General features: G+C 40.4%; 1 protein-coding gene across 1 annotated transcript in view; it reads left to right on the plus strand.

The window, feature by feature from the left end:
• The window catches only part of CD55 (CD55 molecule (Cromer blood group)), a 49,749-nt gene extending 38,791 nt beyond the window's left edge, over nucleotides 1–10,958 (plus strand). Inside the window, exon 9 of the mRNA XM_019430047.2 lies at nucleotides 8,610–10,958. Coding sequence (XP_019285592.1) covers nucleotides 8,610–8,674 — 65 coding nt within the window. The 3' untranslated portion in view covers nucleotides 8,675–10,958. The remainder of the gene's footprint in view (nucleotides 1–8,609) is intronic.
• Nucleotides 10,959–15,324: the final 4,366 nt, after the last annotated feature.

Below are 15,324 nucleotides of genomic sequence, written 5' to 3' on the forward strand. Positions count from 1 at the left end.
ATCTCACAGTCTGAGATTGAGCCTCATGTTGGACTCTGCTGGGCAAGGAGCTGGCTTAAGATTCTCTCTGTCCCTTTCCGTATGCCCTTCCCCTGCTTGCACACCCTCTCTCTCTAAAAAAAAAAAAAAGAAAAAAGAAACTTATCCTAAAATTTATGTAGAAATGTAAATTTCCTCTCTTAACCCTGTTTTCACAGTTGTTTTTTTAAAAAATCAGAAAAGTAAAATCTATATTTCTCCCAGTCCATGGAAGCTAGGAGTCTAGTTGGGTCTACCATGTAAAAGCAGTCATATAATATTTGGCAGAAGATGGCATAGAGACAAAGAAGCCTGATTCACCCCAAGTGGGAACAATTAAGAACAGATACCTCAAAAAGATTTGTGGAACCCTTCCTCACAGCAGTGTTCTAGACTCTCTATCTGACCAATTTATAAATATCTAAACTGGCACTGGAACGAGATTCATTGTTAAATTATCTTCCACAGCACTTGGAACCCTGCCGGCCCAAACATGTCTATCTACAGAATATCAGTAAGGATTTAGGAATTCTGTATGCTCTGCTCTCCCTCTGATTCCTATATTGTAAGTCTCATTACAGCCAACACCATTGGTCACTAGTATTGTGGATCTGCCCCAGGGAGGTTGCTTTTTATTCGTTTATCTCCCTGGTCACTTCAGAATGATCGTGAATGGAGGTCGGGGGCTCTGTTCTCTTTGACACGTACAGCTTTTGCAGCCCACTTACTGCCCATGAAATCTGGGGCACCCAAAGGCTTGAACAGCCAAAGTTTTTCTAAGTCCAAGATCTTTTTTTTTAAATAAACTCAAAATGGTTTATTTTTTTTTTTAGTATATGATAATGACAGCATTTTATTTATTTATTTATTTATTTATTTATTTATTTATTCAATATATGAAATTTATTGTCAAATTGGTTTCCATACAACACCCAGTGCTCATCCCAAAAGGTGCCCTCCTCAATACCCATCACCCACCCTCCCCTCCCTCCCACCCCCCATCAACCCTCAGTTTGTTCTCAGTTTTTAACAGTCTCTTATGCTTTGGCTCTCTCCCACTCTAACCTCTTTTTTTTTTTCCTTCCCCCCCCCCCATGGGTTTCTGTTAAGTTTCTCAGGATCCACATAAGAGTGAAAACATATGCTATCTGTCTTTCTCTGTATGGCTTATTTCACTTAGCATCACACTCTCCAGTTCCATCCCCATTGCTACAAAAGGCCATTATTTCATTCTTCCTCATTGCCACGTAGTATCCCATTGTGTATATAAACCACAATTTCTTTATCCATTCATCAGTTGATGGACACTTAGGCTCTTTCCATAATTTGGCTATTGTTGAGAGTGCTGCTATAAACATTGGGGTACAAGTGCCCCTATGCATCAGTACTCCTGTATCTCTTGGGTAAATTCCTAGCAGTGCTATTGCTGGGTCATAGGGTAGATCTATTTTTAATTTTTTGAGGAACCTCCACACTGTTTTCCAGAGCGGCTGTACCAATTTGCATTCCCACCAACAGTGCAAGAGGGTTCCCGTTTCTCCACATCCTCTCCAGCATCTATAGTCTCCTGATTTGTTCATTTTGGCCACTCTGACTGGCATGAGGTGATATCTGAGCGTGGTTTTGATTTGTATTTCCCTGATGAGGAGCGACATTGAGCATCTTTTCATGTGCCTGTTGGCCATCCGGATGTCTTCTTTAGAGAAGTGTCTATTCATGTTTTCTGCCCATTTCTTCACTGGGTTATTTGTTTTTCGGGTGTGGAGTTTGGTGAGCTCTTTATAGATTTTGGATACTAGCCCTTTGTCTGATATGTCATTTGCAAATATCTTTTCCCATTCCGTTGGTTGCCTTTTAGTTTTGTTGGTTGTTTCCTTTGCTGTGCAGAAGCTTTTTATCTTCATAAGGTCCCAGTAGTTCATTTTTGCTTTTAAGTCCCTTGCCTTTGGGGATGTGTCAAGTAAGAGATTGCTACGGCCGAGGTCAGAGAGGTCTTTTCCTGCTTTCTCCTCTAGGGTTTTGATGGTTTCCTGTCTCACCTTCAGGTCCTTTATCCATTTTGAGTTTATTTTTGTGAATGGTGTGAGAAAGTGGTCTAGTTTCAACCTTCTGCATGTTGCTGTCCAGTTCTCCCAGCACCATTTGTTAAAGAGACTGTCTTTTTTCCATTGGATATTCTTTCCTGCTTTGTCAAAGATTAGTTGGCCATATGTTTGTGGGTCTAGTTCTGGGGTTTCTATTCTATTCCATTGGTCTATGTGTCTGTTTTTGTGCCAATACCATGCTGTCTTGATGATGACAGCTTTGTAGTAGAGACTAAAGTCTGGGATTGTGATGCTTCCTGCTTTGGTCTTCTTCTTCAAAATTACTTTGGCTATTCGGGGCCTTTTGTGGTTCCATATGAATTTTAGGATTGCTTGTTCTAGTTTTTACATTCAGTGTTATAGAAAGATACCGGTTTAGAATCATTGTGATGTCTGTATGTTTTATGCTTGTAGCGATGTCTCTGGTACTTTGTCTCACAGGATCCCCCTTAGGATCTCTTGTAGGGCTGGTTTAGTGGTGACGAATTCCTTCAGTTTTTGTTTGCTTGGGAAGACCTTTATCTCTCCTTCTATTCTAAATGACAGACTTGCTGGATAAAGGATTCTTGGCTGCATATTTTTCCTGTTCATCACATTGAAGATCTCCTGCCATTCCTTTCTGTCCTGCCAAGTTTCAGAGGAGAGATCGGTCACGAGTCTTATAGGTCTCCCTTTATATGTTAGAGCACATTTATCCCTCGCTGCTTTCAGAATTTTCTCTTTATCCTTGTATTTTGCCAGTTTCACTATGATATGTCGTGCAGAAGATCGATTCAAGTTACGTCTGAAGGGAGTTCTCTGTGCCTCTTGGATTTCAATGCCTTTTTCCTTCCTTAGATCCGGGAAGTTCTCAGCTATGATTTCTTCAAGTACACCTTCAGCACCTTTCCCTCTCTCTTCCTCCTCTGGAATACCAATTATGCATATATTATTTCCCTTTAGTGCATCACTTAGTTCTCTAATTTTCCCCTCATACTCCTGGATTTTTTTTATCTCTCTTTTTCTCAGCTTCTTCTTTTTCCATAATTTTATCTTCTAGTTCACCTATTCTCTCCTCTGCCTCTTCAATCCGAGCCGTGGTCATTTCCATTTTATTTTGCAGCTCGTTTATCGCATTTTTTAGCTCCTCCCGACTATTCCTTAGTCCCTTGATCTCTGTAGCAATAGATTCTCTGCTGTCCTCTATACTGTTTTCAAGCCCAGCAATTAATTTTATGACTATTATTCTAAATTCACTTTCTGTTATATTGTTTAAATCCTTTTTGATCAGTTCATTAGCTGTTGTTATTTCCTGGAGATTCTTTTGAGAGGAATTCTTCCGTTTGGTCATTTTGGATAGTTCCTGGAGTGGTGCGGACCTCCAGGGCATTTCCCCCGTGCTGTCTTGAATAACTCGCGTTGGTGGGCAGGGCCGCAGTCAGACCTGATGTCTGCCCCCAGCCCACCACTGGGTCCACAGTCAGACTGGTGTGTGCCTTCTCTTCCCCTCTCCTAGGGGCGCGATTCACTGTGGGGTGGCGTGGCCCGTCTGGGCTACTTGCACACTGCCAGGCTTGTGGTGCTGGGGATCTGGCATATTAGCTGGGGTGGATCGGCAAGGTGCACGGGGCTGGGATGGTCAGGCTCAGCTCGCTTTTCCTTCGGAGATCCGCTTCGGGAGGGGCCCTTCGGCACCGGGAGGGAGTCAGACCCACTGGAGGGATGGATCCGCAGAAGCACAGCGTTGGGTGTTTGCATGGAGGGAGCAAGTTCCCTGGCAGGAACTGGTTCCCTTTGGGATTTTGGCTGGGGGATGGGCGAGGGAGATGGCACTGGCGAGCGCCTTTGTTCCCCGCCAAGCTGTGCTCTGTCGTCTGGGGCTCAGGAACTCTCCCTCCCATTGTCCTCCAACCCTCCCGTTCTCCGAGCAGAGCTGTTAGCTTATAACCTTCCAGATGTCAAGTCCCGCTTGCTGTCGGAACACATTTCGTCCGGCCCCTCCTCTTTTGCCAGCCAGACTCGGGGGCTGCTTGGCCGGCGGGCCGCCCCTCCGCCCCGGCTCCCTCCCGCCAGTCCGTGGAGTGTGCACCGCCTCGCCGTCCTTCCTACCCTCTTCCGTGGGCCTCTTGTCTGCGCTTGGCTCTGGAGACTCTGTTCTGCTAGTCTTCTGGCGGTTTTCTGGGTTATTTAGGCAGGTGTAGGTGGAATCTAAGTGATATGCAGGACGCGGTGAGCCCAGCGTCCTCCTACACCGCCGTCTTCCTCTAGTCCCTAAGTCCAAGGTCTTAATTTTCTTAACTACACAATTCCCTCAAAAACTCAGAAGGCTTCGGATCTATTTGCTTCCTGTGCATACTGTGGGACAGATGCCTCTGCCAAATAATTTACTAAATTGAATTCTTTTTCTTTATGTTTATTTATTTCTTTTGAGAGAGAGAGGAAGAGAGAGAGACAGAGACAGAGACAATCTCAAGCAGGCTCCACCCTCAGTGCGGAGCCCAATGTGCAGCCTGACCTCACGACCGTGAGATCACGACCTGAGCCAATAGCAAGAGTCAGATCCCCAACTGACTGAGCCACTCAGGTGACTCTTTAAATGGAATTCTTAAGCCTGATCTCTTTCTCTGACTCCTATTCACCATGTCATTCTTTCCCTTGTTTCTGCAGGTCTTATTCATGGGGGTTTATTTCCTTAAGTGCCCAGTTGCCTTTGCGCTACTCATTAGTCTTTGCAAAACTACTTGTTGGGATTCTCTAAGGCATAGGGTGAAGGTACTCTCTCCAGAGATACTTGGTTTTCCATCTACCAAATTTATTTCACACTATCATTTGGGCACTACCTTAAAGCACGTTTAGGGCGTGGGGTTTCCTGACCCACTCAGGTCTCGAGAACTTGGGCTGTGAATCCTTGCAATGACTGAGCAATGGTCATAAATTCTCAGGGTTAAGTGTGTATATTTCTATTCATTTTTAATTTTTTCTGCTTCATTCAACACTATGGCAACTTTCCCTGCAATCCTCCAGGGTTGGGTTCAGAAACAGCAAGTTGACTTTTGGTTCATTCTAAGCCTGAGGGTAGGGTCCTTTGCAAGTCCAGGGCAAAGCTGGGACCACATCTGGAAAACTTTCCACCTTGGATGGGCCTTGGAAAATGACTTCTGTTCCTCTTGCCCCATGAAATTAAAAAGATAAACATAAGTTTCCTGCTATCAGTAAACAACCCTAGGGCAGATTTAATGTTGTTGCCAATATTCTCCCTTTCTTTTCTGGGTTCAGGTTTTCTCCCAGAGTTTTCTCTGGTAATCCCCACTCTATTTTGTTGACTTATCAATGGGTGTAAGATAATTTCTAATGCTTTAAATCCAGTTACATTAGTTTCTCCTCAGAGGGTAATTAGCCCCAATTTTAGGCCACCACTATGGAAAAATAGAATTCCTAAGCACAATGTATGTTCTTGTCATATATTCCTATGAAAACTGAAACGTTGAAAGAAAAAAACGGACACGTCAGAAAAATACAATATAAGTAAATTTAAAATATTAAGTCAAAGAAAAATATATACGGTAGACCCTTGAACAATATGGGCTTGAAGTGCAAAAGTCCATTTATATGTGATTTTTTACAGGACACTACTGCAAATGTATTTTCTCTTCCTTAGGCTTTTCTTAAATTTTCTTTTCTCTAGCTTACTTATTATAAAAATACAATATACAATACATATAGTATTCAAAATATGTGTTAATTGGCTATGTTATTGGTGAGGCTTCTGGTCACCAGTAGGTTGTTAGTAGTTATGTTTTGGGGCAGTCAAAAGTTACATGCAGATTTTCTACTGTGTAGGGAGTCAGCCCCTTACCCCTGCCTTGTTCAAGGTCAGCTGTAATTTAAAGTGTTTTAAACTGTTCATAGCTGGGAAACCTGGGTGACTCAGTTGATTAAGCATCCAACTCTTGATTTCAGCTCAGCTCATGATCTCACAATTTGTGAGATCGAGCCCCACATTGGGCTCTGCACTGAAAGCATGGAGCCTGCTTGAGATTCTCTCCCTCTCTCTCTCTCTGCCTCTCCCCCGCTCATGTGCCCTCTTTCTTTCTCTCAAAATAAATAAATAAACTTCAAGAAAAACAAAATAAGAAAAATGAGAAAAATAAAATTTTTAATAGTTAAAAGCATTTCAAATTGTACAAGAAAATTTTCTCATTGATAGTGACCATCGAGATTTTCAAAGGGTCATTAAAGAATCATGATCAAGAATTATGTGGTACATTTCAAGAACAAAATTCTATATAAAAAGTTATACAAGGATACCCTTGTATAACTTGTATAGCCACCCTTGTATAGCCCTTGTATACCCTTGTATAGCCTTGTATAGCCACCATTGGGTGGCTCTGTGCCTTAAGCATTCGACTTTGGTTCGGATCATAATCTGATGGTTCATGGGTTCGAGCCCTGTGTTGGGCTCTGTGCTGACAGCTCAGAGCCTGGAGCCTGCTTCGGATTCTGTGTCTCCCTCTCTTTCTAACCCCTCTCCTGCTTGAGCTCTGTCTCTGTCTCTCTCTCTCTCAAAATAAATAAACCCTAAATTTTTTTTTTAATTTAGACAAAAGCTACAAGAGTGAGAAAGCTGACGTTTCTAATTTAAAAATTTGAAAATATTCAATTTGGTAACTTCACATATACTCAATATACAAGGTCTTTCCTAATTCTTGTATTTTTATTATTCTTACCATAACAATGTGGTATTTTAATGTAATGAATTTTTTCATCATGCCCTAAATAGGGGCTCCCAGATACCTTCAGTTCATCATAGGATGACTAATGTTTTCTATTCATGCCCGGATATTAAGACAGTTGAAAGTACTGGGAGAGAAATCAAGACCACAGGAACATGCTAGTTAATAAACATAGAATGAGCTGGTTTTATTTTTGAGTAAAGCAAATATAATACAGGTAGGAACACATGCAGGTAGCCAACAAATGCCCACAGAGCTGCAGAGGATTTTTGACTCCATTTTACATAAAATTAAAACTACTGTGGCTACACAACCTCCTAGTTGTAGCAAACAGCCCGCAGGGATTTATTTTGTGTCACTGGTTACAGGGCACGTATTCGGACACTCCAGTCTTTCCTAATTCTTTATCAGGCTTGCTCTGATGTTCTGATCTTCATACTTGATCAAAGTCTCCTACTTTTGCCCCTAACGGCAGAACTAGTTCGTCTGTTTCGTCAGATGCTTCAACATTCTTTAGTGAGGTCAGATGAAGCTCAGTTTCCTCGCCGAGGCACTATCCGAGGCAGCTGTTCTGAGCCCCGCCACGCAGGAGAATAGCAGGACCGGGTCAACTCTGACTTTGAGGAACATACTTCTCTAGAGAGCGCTATTATTTCCACCCACGGTTTAGAGATTGCTGGGCGCATATCTGCTGTATAATCTGCTGTGTAACTTGGATGAGGTGCCAACAGCTGCCTACTTCAGTTTTTAAGTTGTTTGGAAGGTAGAATGCCTATGGGAGCCTAATAGGACTGATGCAGTGCAGAGGAGGGGGGGGTGTTGTAGCCTCAGCTGTGCACAGAGGCAGCATAAAGACATGGAGCCATTTTTTCCTGCAGAAAACTAGAAAGATTCCCACACCGGAGCTGGCAGGCACGGAGATAGGGACTGGGAAATGGAGCCCAAATGAGGCTGACCAATGAAAGGAGCCTCTATGGATCATGATGCTGGTGATCCCCCTTCTCTACCCCACCAAGCTTCAGGGCCATGGGCAGATGCAGCATTTGCCTTCCTATAAACAGGACTGCACCGAGGGTGTGCAAGACCCCAAGCAATTTTTTTTTTTTTTTTGAGAATCCCCTGTTTATAACAACAATCTGGCTTAAAACTGCATTACAAAATCCATGGTCCCTGTGTAAGGTAGAGTCATTTATTGATGGAAATTTAGAATACTGGGTAGAGAAAAAGTATGTATTTATGTGTTTGTTGTCTAATCAATGCACATGGAAGTTATTCATAGTGTCTAGGTACAATCTCTATTGGTTTGGATCTTAGATCCCCCACATTTTTTTTTTTTTATTGCTAAATGTGCCCAGTGTGCTATTTCTGGGTAATTTTATATCTCCTAGTGGTAGGAAAACGATGGCACCATTGTTACTATTCACAATGCCCAGTTCTTTAGAACCCGTTTATATTGATATTGGTCATCTGATTCCTGTGGTTCCCTAATACTATTTCCTCATTTTTAATCATATCGTTATTTGTTACGTTGATCATTCATCGGGCTACCTGTGAACACTGGCTTCCAAGGACGTTCAACGGTTGTTCCTGTGCTTCATGGATGATAACCACAAATGCAAGAATTATCCATTTTCCAGGAAGCTGAAATGCAAACAAGACTTCATTTTCCAGTTGTTCTGCATTTACTTTTTGGAGTTGATGGTGTGTGGTATGTCTTAGCCTATGGTGCAACTCATAATCACTGCATTTGTGGAATGGGGTCTCTTTCAACGTGGACTGCATCTCTGCCTTCCAGACCTTGCCACCTGTGGGGAGGACCAACAAGACGCCTGTGGATGGAGTGAAAAAGCAGCCCACTAATGCAAAGTTCTCCCATCTCTTCCCAGCATGCCCTGACACTGGCCAAAGACAGCATGGCATCTCCACATGAGTTGAACGTAAGAGAGGACATTGAAAGAAAGGGTCATTGATCTTATGGAGCAACAGTCTGGAAAATTCTGAGGGGGAGACAGAAGTGGTCATCCCTGGAGATCTGCCTTCGCACGGGCCAACAGAGGGTGTGGGTGATGGTCCTGGGTGCCACAGACAGTGGCACAGAAGATAAAGGTCATCTACTACCACTCTGACCATCCTCAGGTGCCATATTCCAAAGGTGCCAGAGGTGGCCCACAGTTGAAACAAAGGGGTGAGAGCTGTCCCAGGGGCCCACAAGCATATTCGCCAGCCCCAGGGCTGGTGACGGTTGGTAGTCCAGAGCCCTAAACTAGAAGGGTGTAAATAGTCTCTGGTAGATCTAATCCAAAAATTATACAAACCCAATTTCTTCAATGCAGTATTATAAAAAGAAATACATGAGCTGTATAGTTACATACAAACTTTACCCACAATAATCGGGCCTTTACTGATTCAGGAGGAGCTGCAGAACCCGGTAGAGGCCCAGTGGTCACGTCACTGTGGGAGTGTCAAATTACCGCTTGCAAAATACCTGCTATGGACTGGATTGCGTCCCCTCCAAATGTCATATGCTCAATCCCCAACTCTCCAGTGTGGTGGTGTTTGGAGATTGGGCCTTTGGGAGGTAATTAGGGTTAAAGAGGTCACAGGAGAGGGCCCTCATGATGGGACTGATGGCCCTTATAAGGAGAGACAGCAGAACGCAAGCACTCTCTCGCTCTGTCTCCCTCACTGACCGCCACCAAATGAAGACACAGTGAGAGTGGCCAACTGCAAGCCAGGAAGAGAGCCCAACCATGCTAGCGCTTTGATTTTAGGCTTCCAGCTTCCAGAACAGTGAGAAAATTAATTTCTGCTGTGTGAGTCTACGGTATTTTGTTATGGCAACTCCAGCTACTAGGATAGCTAAATCTACTATTCGCTCTCTATTTTGTGTTTGTTTCTACAACACTAGATAACTTTACTTTAGTTGTATTTTAAAGGGACATTTTATATATCAATTATTTTTAATTTTTTAATGTTTATTTCTTTTTGAGAGACACTGGATCCTAAGCAGGCTCCAGGCTCTGAGCCGTCAGCACAGAGCCCGACGCGGGGCTCGAACTCATGGACCGCGAGATCATGAACTGAGCCGAAGTCGGACACCCAACCAACTGAGCCACCCAGGTGCCCCTATATTAATTTTTAAACTGAAAAAGTATATTGAGATCTTCATCAGTGTGATTCTTTGCAAGTTTTTTTTTTAACCTTCCTGTTTCCTCATCTCTAAGTCTTATAGTGGAACCTTATAGGGTATTTATAACGATGAAACCCGTCAATATTTGTAGGGTGCTTAGAGTACTGCCTGCCTGGCACAATATGCTATGTGTTTATTAAATATAAGTAAAAATAAAGTGCATCCTTAGCATTATTTATACGTACATTATATTTTTAACTGTTGTCTTTTTACTATAAAAGCCAATTTAGACCTAATGCCTTCCATATTTGTTTTTCTCCTTCATGACTATTAATTATTAGAGTATTGCTGATTAATATATTATTTTCAGTAGAAACACCAAAGCCTTTACACCATAGATTTTCCTTTTCCTCACTCAAAACTCCTAAAATATAGCAAGTATTTATACCAGGACAGAAAAACATTTTAATTTTTTAAAAATATAATTTATTGTCAAATTGGCTAACATACAGTGTGTGAAGTGTGCTCTTGGTTTTTGGGGTAGATTCCGTGGTTCATTGCTTACATACAACACCCAGTGCTCATCCCAACAAGTGCCCTCCTCAGTGCCCATCACCCATTTTCCCCTCTCCCCCACCCCCATCGATCCTCAGTTCTCTGTATTTAAGAGTCTCTTATGGTTTTTAATTTAGATTTTTCTGGGAACGCAAGCTGGTGCAGCCACTCTGGAAAACAGTATGGAGGTTCTTCAAAAAACTAAAAATAGAACTACCCTACGACCCAACAATTGCACTACTAGGCATTTATCCAAGGGATACAGGAGTGCTGTTTTGAAGGGACTCATGCACCCCCGTGTTTATAGCAGCACTATCAACAATAGCCAAAGTATGGAAAGTGCCCAAATATCCATCAGTGGATGAATGGATAGAGAAGATGTGGTATATATATACAATGGAGTATTACTCGGGAATCAAAAAAAATGAAATCTTGCCATTTGCAACTACGTGGATGGAACTGGAGGGTATTACACTAAGTGAAAGTAGTCAGAGAAAGACAAAAGTCATATGACTTCACTCATATGAGGATTTTAAGAGACAAAACAGATGAACATAAGGGAAGGGAAACAAAAACAATATAAAAACAGGGAGGGGCACAAAACAGAAGAGACTCATAAATATGGAGAACAAACAGGGTTACTGGAGGGGTTGTGGGAGGGGAGATGGGCTAAATGGGTGAGGGGCACTAAAGAATCTCCTCCTGAACTAACTCCTGCTAACTAATTTGGATGTAAATTTTTTAAAAAATTAAAAATAAAATTAAAAAAAAGAACATAGCATTCAATAAATAGTAGCTATTAAAAAAAGAAATAACTAAAAAACAAATACAAACTTGGATAATATTTTGAACAGGGCTTTCAAAAAGAGAATACTCAAATGGCTGATAAATATTTTTTTATTAAAAAAAAACAAAAACCAAAAAAACCAAAACAAAAAAAATTTAGATTTTTCTACACAGCTAATGTTTATTTCTCTTCTCATCAAAGCATACTATTATCATTAGCCACTGATGTTAGGACATTTGAACAAGTCAATATTTTTATTTGGAAGACAACATTTTCAAATAGAAAAAACATTGTAAGGTGTCATCCCCTGAATAATGATTTCTTTATCATATATAAATAATTATTGTCTTTGCACACAGTGACTAGAAGGCAGTTACGTCCATTTTCTTCAAGCTAGACAGGTTTGTGCTTGTTTTATTATTTTTGCTTTTCTTTCAGAAATAGCACATTTAAAACATTAGGAATATTATCTTGATTTCTCATGTTTTTTGAATCCTTAGAGACTCTACTCCCATTTATATATCATTTAGTGTCCTTTTTGTACTAACATACCATTGCATTTGAAAAACATTACTGTCTTTCTATTAAAGAAGTAGGTACATAAACTTTTCTTGATCAACGTTCTCTCCATGGGACCTGGGTTATATTCAGAATATATCAGGGTTGTCTTCAACATGTCCATTTCACTTCTCAAGAAATATGTGGATTCTGAAAGCAAAGTGCTTCTAGAAGGCTGGAGATCCTGTTTAGGACTTATGAATTTCACCCGGATTTCCCATTCCCTGTCTTTTAATTCATGGGCTTTCATTCAGGGAAGAAACAACGGATCATCTTCAGTATCAGAATTTCATCAAATGCTTGGGCAAAATGGAGGTTTTGGTCATCCTTTTTGTCCAGAAAAGAAAAGAAAAGAAAAGAAAAGAAAAAGATAAAGATAAAGAAAAAGAAAAGGAAAAGAAAAGAAAATGGCGAACTATGAACCAGGGCAGGGAGAGCCTCTGTTCAACCCAGAGGTGCCTGTCACTGCCCTCAGTGAGCTTCAGGGAACAAGACCATCATACAATGTATTTATCCACCAGGGGATGGTATTTATCCACCCTGTGTGTCCACAGAGCTCCAGAGCTCCACTGCTCCACTGCTGGCTTACCCACATCACAGAAACAAACCTCCCTGTGCTGGACCCTCACTCAACTCGCCCAAAGAAAGCAACCTGTTTCCTGCCCTTAACCAGACTAGGGTTCTAACCAGTTCACTAGGTGAAGTATCAAACCAGAAATGGGGAATTAAGGAGTTTAATCATCTTTTTTTTTTTTTTTACTTATTTATTTATTTATTTATTATTATTTTTTTTAATATATGAAATTTATTGTCAAATTGGTTTCCCTACAACACCGAGTGCTCATCCCAAAAGATGCCCTCTTCAATACCCATCACCTACCCTCCCCTCCCTCCCACCCCCCATCAACCCTCAGTTTGTTCTCAGTTTTTAAGAGGTTAGAGTGGGAGAGAGCCAAAGCATAAGAGACTCTTAAAAACGGAGTTTAATCATCTTTAAGTTGAAAGCCTTGCAGACAGCCTCATGTCATTAAAAACAAAACAAAACAAAAAAGTCTGAATCCTGTGGACCCAACCCCCCAGCGGCTGGGACAGATGGCAGAAGACAGTCTTCCCTCTGCGTTCCAGATGGAGACTAATCTTACCTCTGTTAGCATGCACTCCACCTTAGCTGAATCATTCAATCCCCAAACAGTTATTAATTCAAAAGAGACAAGGATTCTTAACTCTCTGTTTGAATGAAGAATCCAGCAAGACTGTGGATTTTACTTTATCTTTTGAATAACGGGAAAAAAGAAAATTTCAAAGCTCTTCCATAAAAATAAGGCTCACAAGTATTTATATCTTTGGCAAAGCAGATACATGAACTTAAGCATTACAGCCAGGGCTAATATTATTAAAACAAGCAATCAAAAGCCCATACTTTAAGGGAATATGTTCCAAACCATAGGATGACTTTTACATAACGCAGTTCTGAGACTCTTTGGAGGAGAGATTGGGAGAAATACATTCCAATCAGGCGAGCATACAGTCAAGCAGCTGACACAGGCTTTCCCCTCCTGAAAGTCCCACTCGGAGAGAAAGGTCTTGCTAAGTTAAGGTAATTTATAATAGGGGACAGTCTGCCATGCTGCTCCGAGAAAACAGTTATTTGCTGTAAGGAAAAAAAAATTCAAATCAAGACAATGGAACTATTCATCACGGAAAATTTATTTTTTAAAAAAGCCCTGTGTTGTATTTCGGTTTCAGGAAAACTAGGAATCACCAAGATTTATCCTCAGAAAGAGGAACAAGTGAAATTGCTTATTCTCATTATCAGGAGTGCATTACACTGATTTTGAGAGTTACTGTAATTTTCACAATAACCATTGTTCCATTTCTTTAATTATTCAAAACAAGATTTGTCAAATGATAAAATTAAATTCATCATAAAAAGGTACTAATCTATATTTCAGAATGGATAGACCAATATAGTGAAATGTTTAAATGCAGAAACAGATCTAACATCATATGGAAACTTGATTTAGGATGAATTTGATGTCTTAACTCAGTAGAAAAAGAAAGGTGTATTTAAAAAAAATTTTTTTACATTTATTCATTTTTGAGAGACAGAGAGAGACAGTGCACAAGTGGGGGAGGGGCAGAGAGAGAGGGAGACACAGAATTCGAAGCAGACTCCAGGCTCTAAAGTGTCAGCACAGAGCCCCACGTGGGGCTCGAACCCACGAACCGTGAGATCATGACCTGAGGCGAAGTCAGTCGCTCAACTGACTGAGCCACCCAGGCACCCCAAGACTAGGTGTATTTTATAAAAATGAGGCCAGCATAAATGCATATTGTTCTGGAAGAAAAAAAAGATAACTGCATACATCATTTACATAAGTAAAATCCAGGTAGATGAAGTATCTACCATTTAAATATGCATATATCATTTTATTATTTTTTTGTGAAAGCATACATATATCTGGTAAGAATTGAGAATAACAATTGAATAAACTTGAACAATACTAGAAAACCAAAAATTCTAAAGAAAAATATTTGATTAGCTTTGAAATTACATATGGCAAAGTCACTATAAATGTATGCTAGAGAGAATATATTTGCAACCAATATAATAGATAAAAAATTAATATCTAACATAAAATTAACTCTATAACTAAAAAAGCAAGCACTCAAACAAGAAATTGGATAAGCCAACAAATAGGCAATTACAGAGGAAAAGTTCCTTATAGCCAATAGCAATATGAAAAGAAGTTCAATCTCATACGTGTTCAAAGATGTGCAAGTAAAAACTATAAGTTGATTTGCATTAATCAGCCTGGCAAAATTTGAAGCATTCAGTGTTAAAAAGATTTTGGTAAAGCGAACTTATACATCAGTGACAGAAGTGTCAGTTTCAACAATTGGATAGTAATCTGGCAGTATATGATCACATTTAAATACATTTAATATTTAACCTAGAAATCTTACTTTTATGATCTATGTCCTATAAAAAAGATATATATATATATTAAATTATAAAATCATATATACACAGGAGTACCTGGGTGGCCCAGTTGGCTAAGCATCGGGCTCTTGAATTCAGCTCAGGTCATGATCTCATGGTTCAGGAGTTTGAGCCCTGGGTTAGGCTCTGTGCTGACAGCTCAGAGCCTGGAGCCTGCTTCGGATTCTCTCTCCCTCCATCTCTGCCTCTCCCTTGCTCATGTTCTCCCTTTCAACCTCTCTGTCTTTCTCTTAAAATAAGTAAATAAGCAAATAAATAAATAAAACTTTAAAAAAACAAAAAACGTATATACACATATAAGCACATAGTAATGTACATAAAAATGCTTTCATTGTAGGTAATAACTAGAGAAATAATAAAGGAAGTTGTTTCTGGTTTGGAAATTGTCTTGAGTATATAGTATGACAATAGTTACAGAATTTTAAGCAGAATTGATGGAGAAATGCATCCATAGAGGCTTATTCTGAAAAAAATTT

The sequence above is a fragment of the Panthera pardus genome, unplaced genomic scaffold (genome assembly GCF_024362965.1).
Source record: "Panthera pardus isolate Hobbes unplaced genomic scaffold, ASM2436296v1 HiC_scaffold_21, whole genome shotgun sequence".
Taxonomy (NCBI): Eukaryota; Metazoa; Chordata; class Mammalia; order Carnivora; family Felidae; genus Panthera; species Panthera pardus.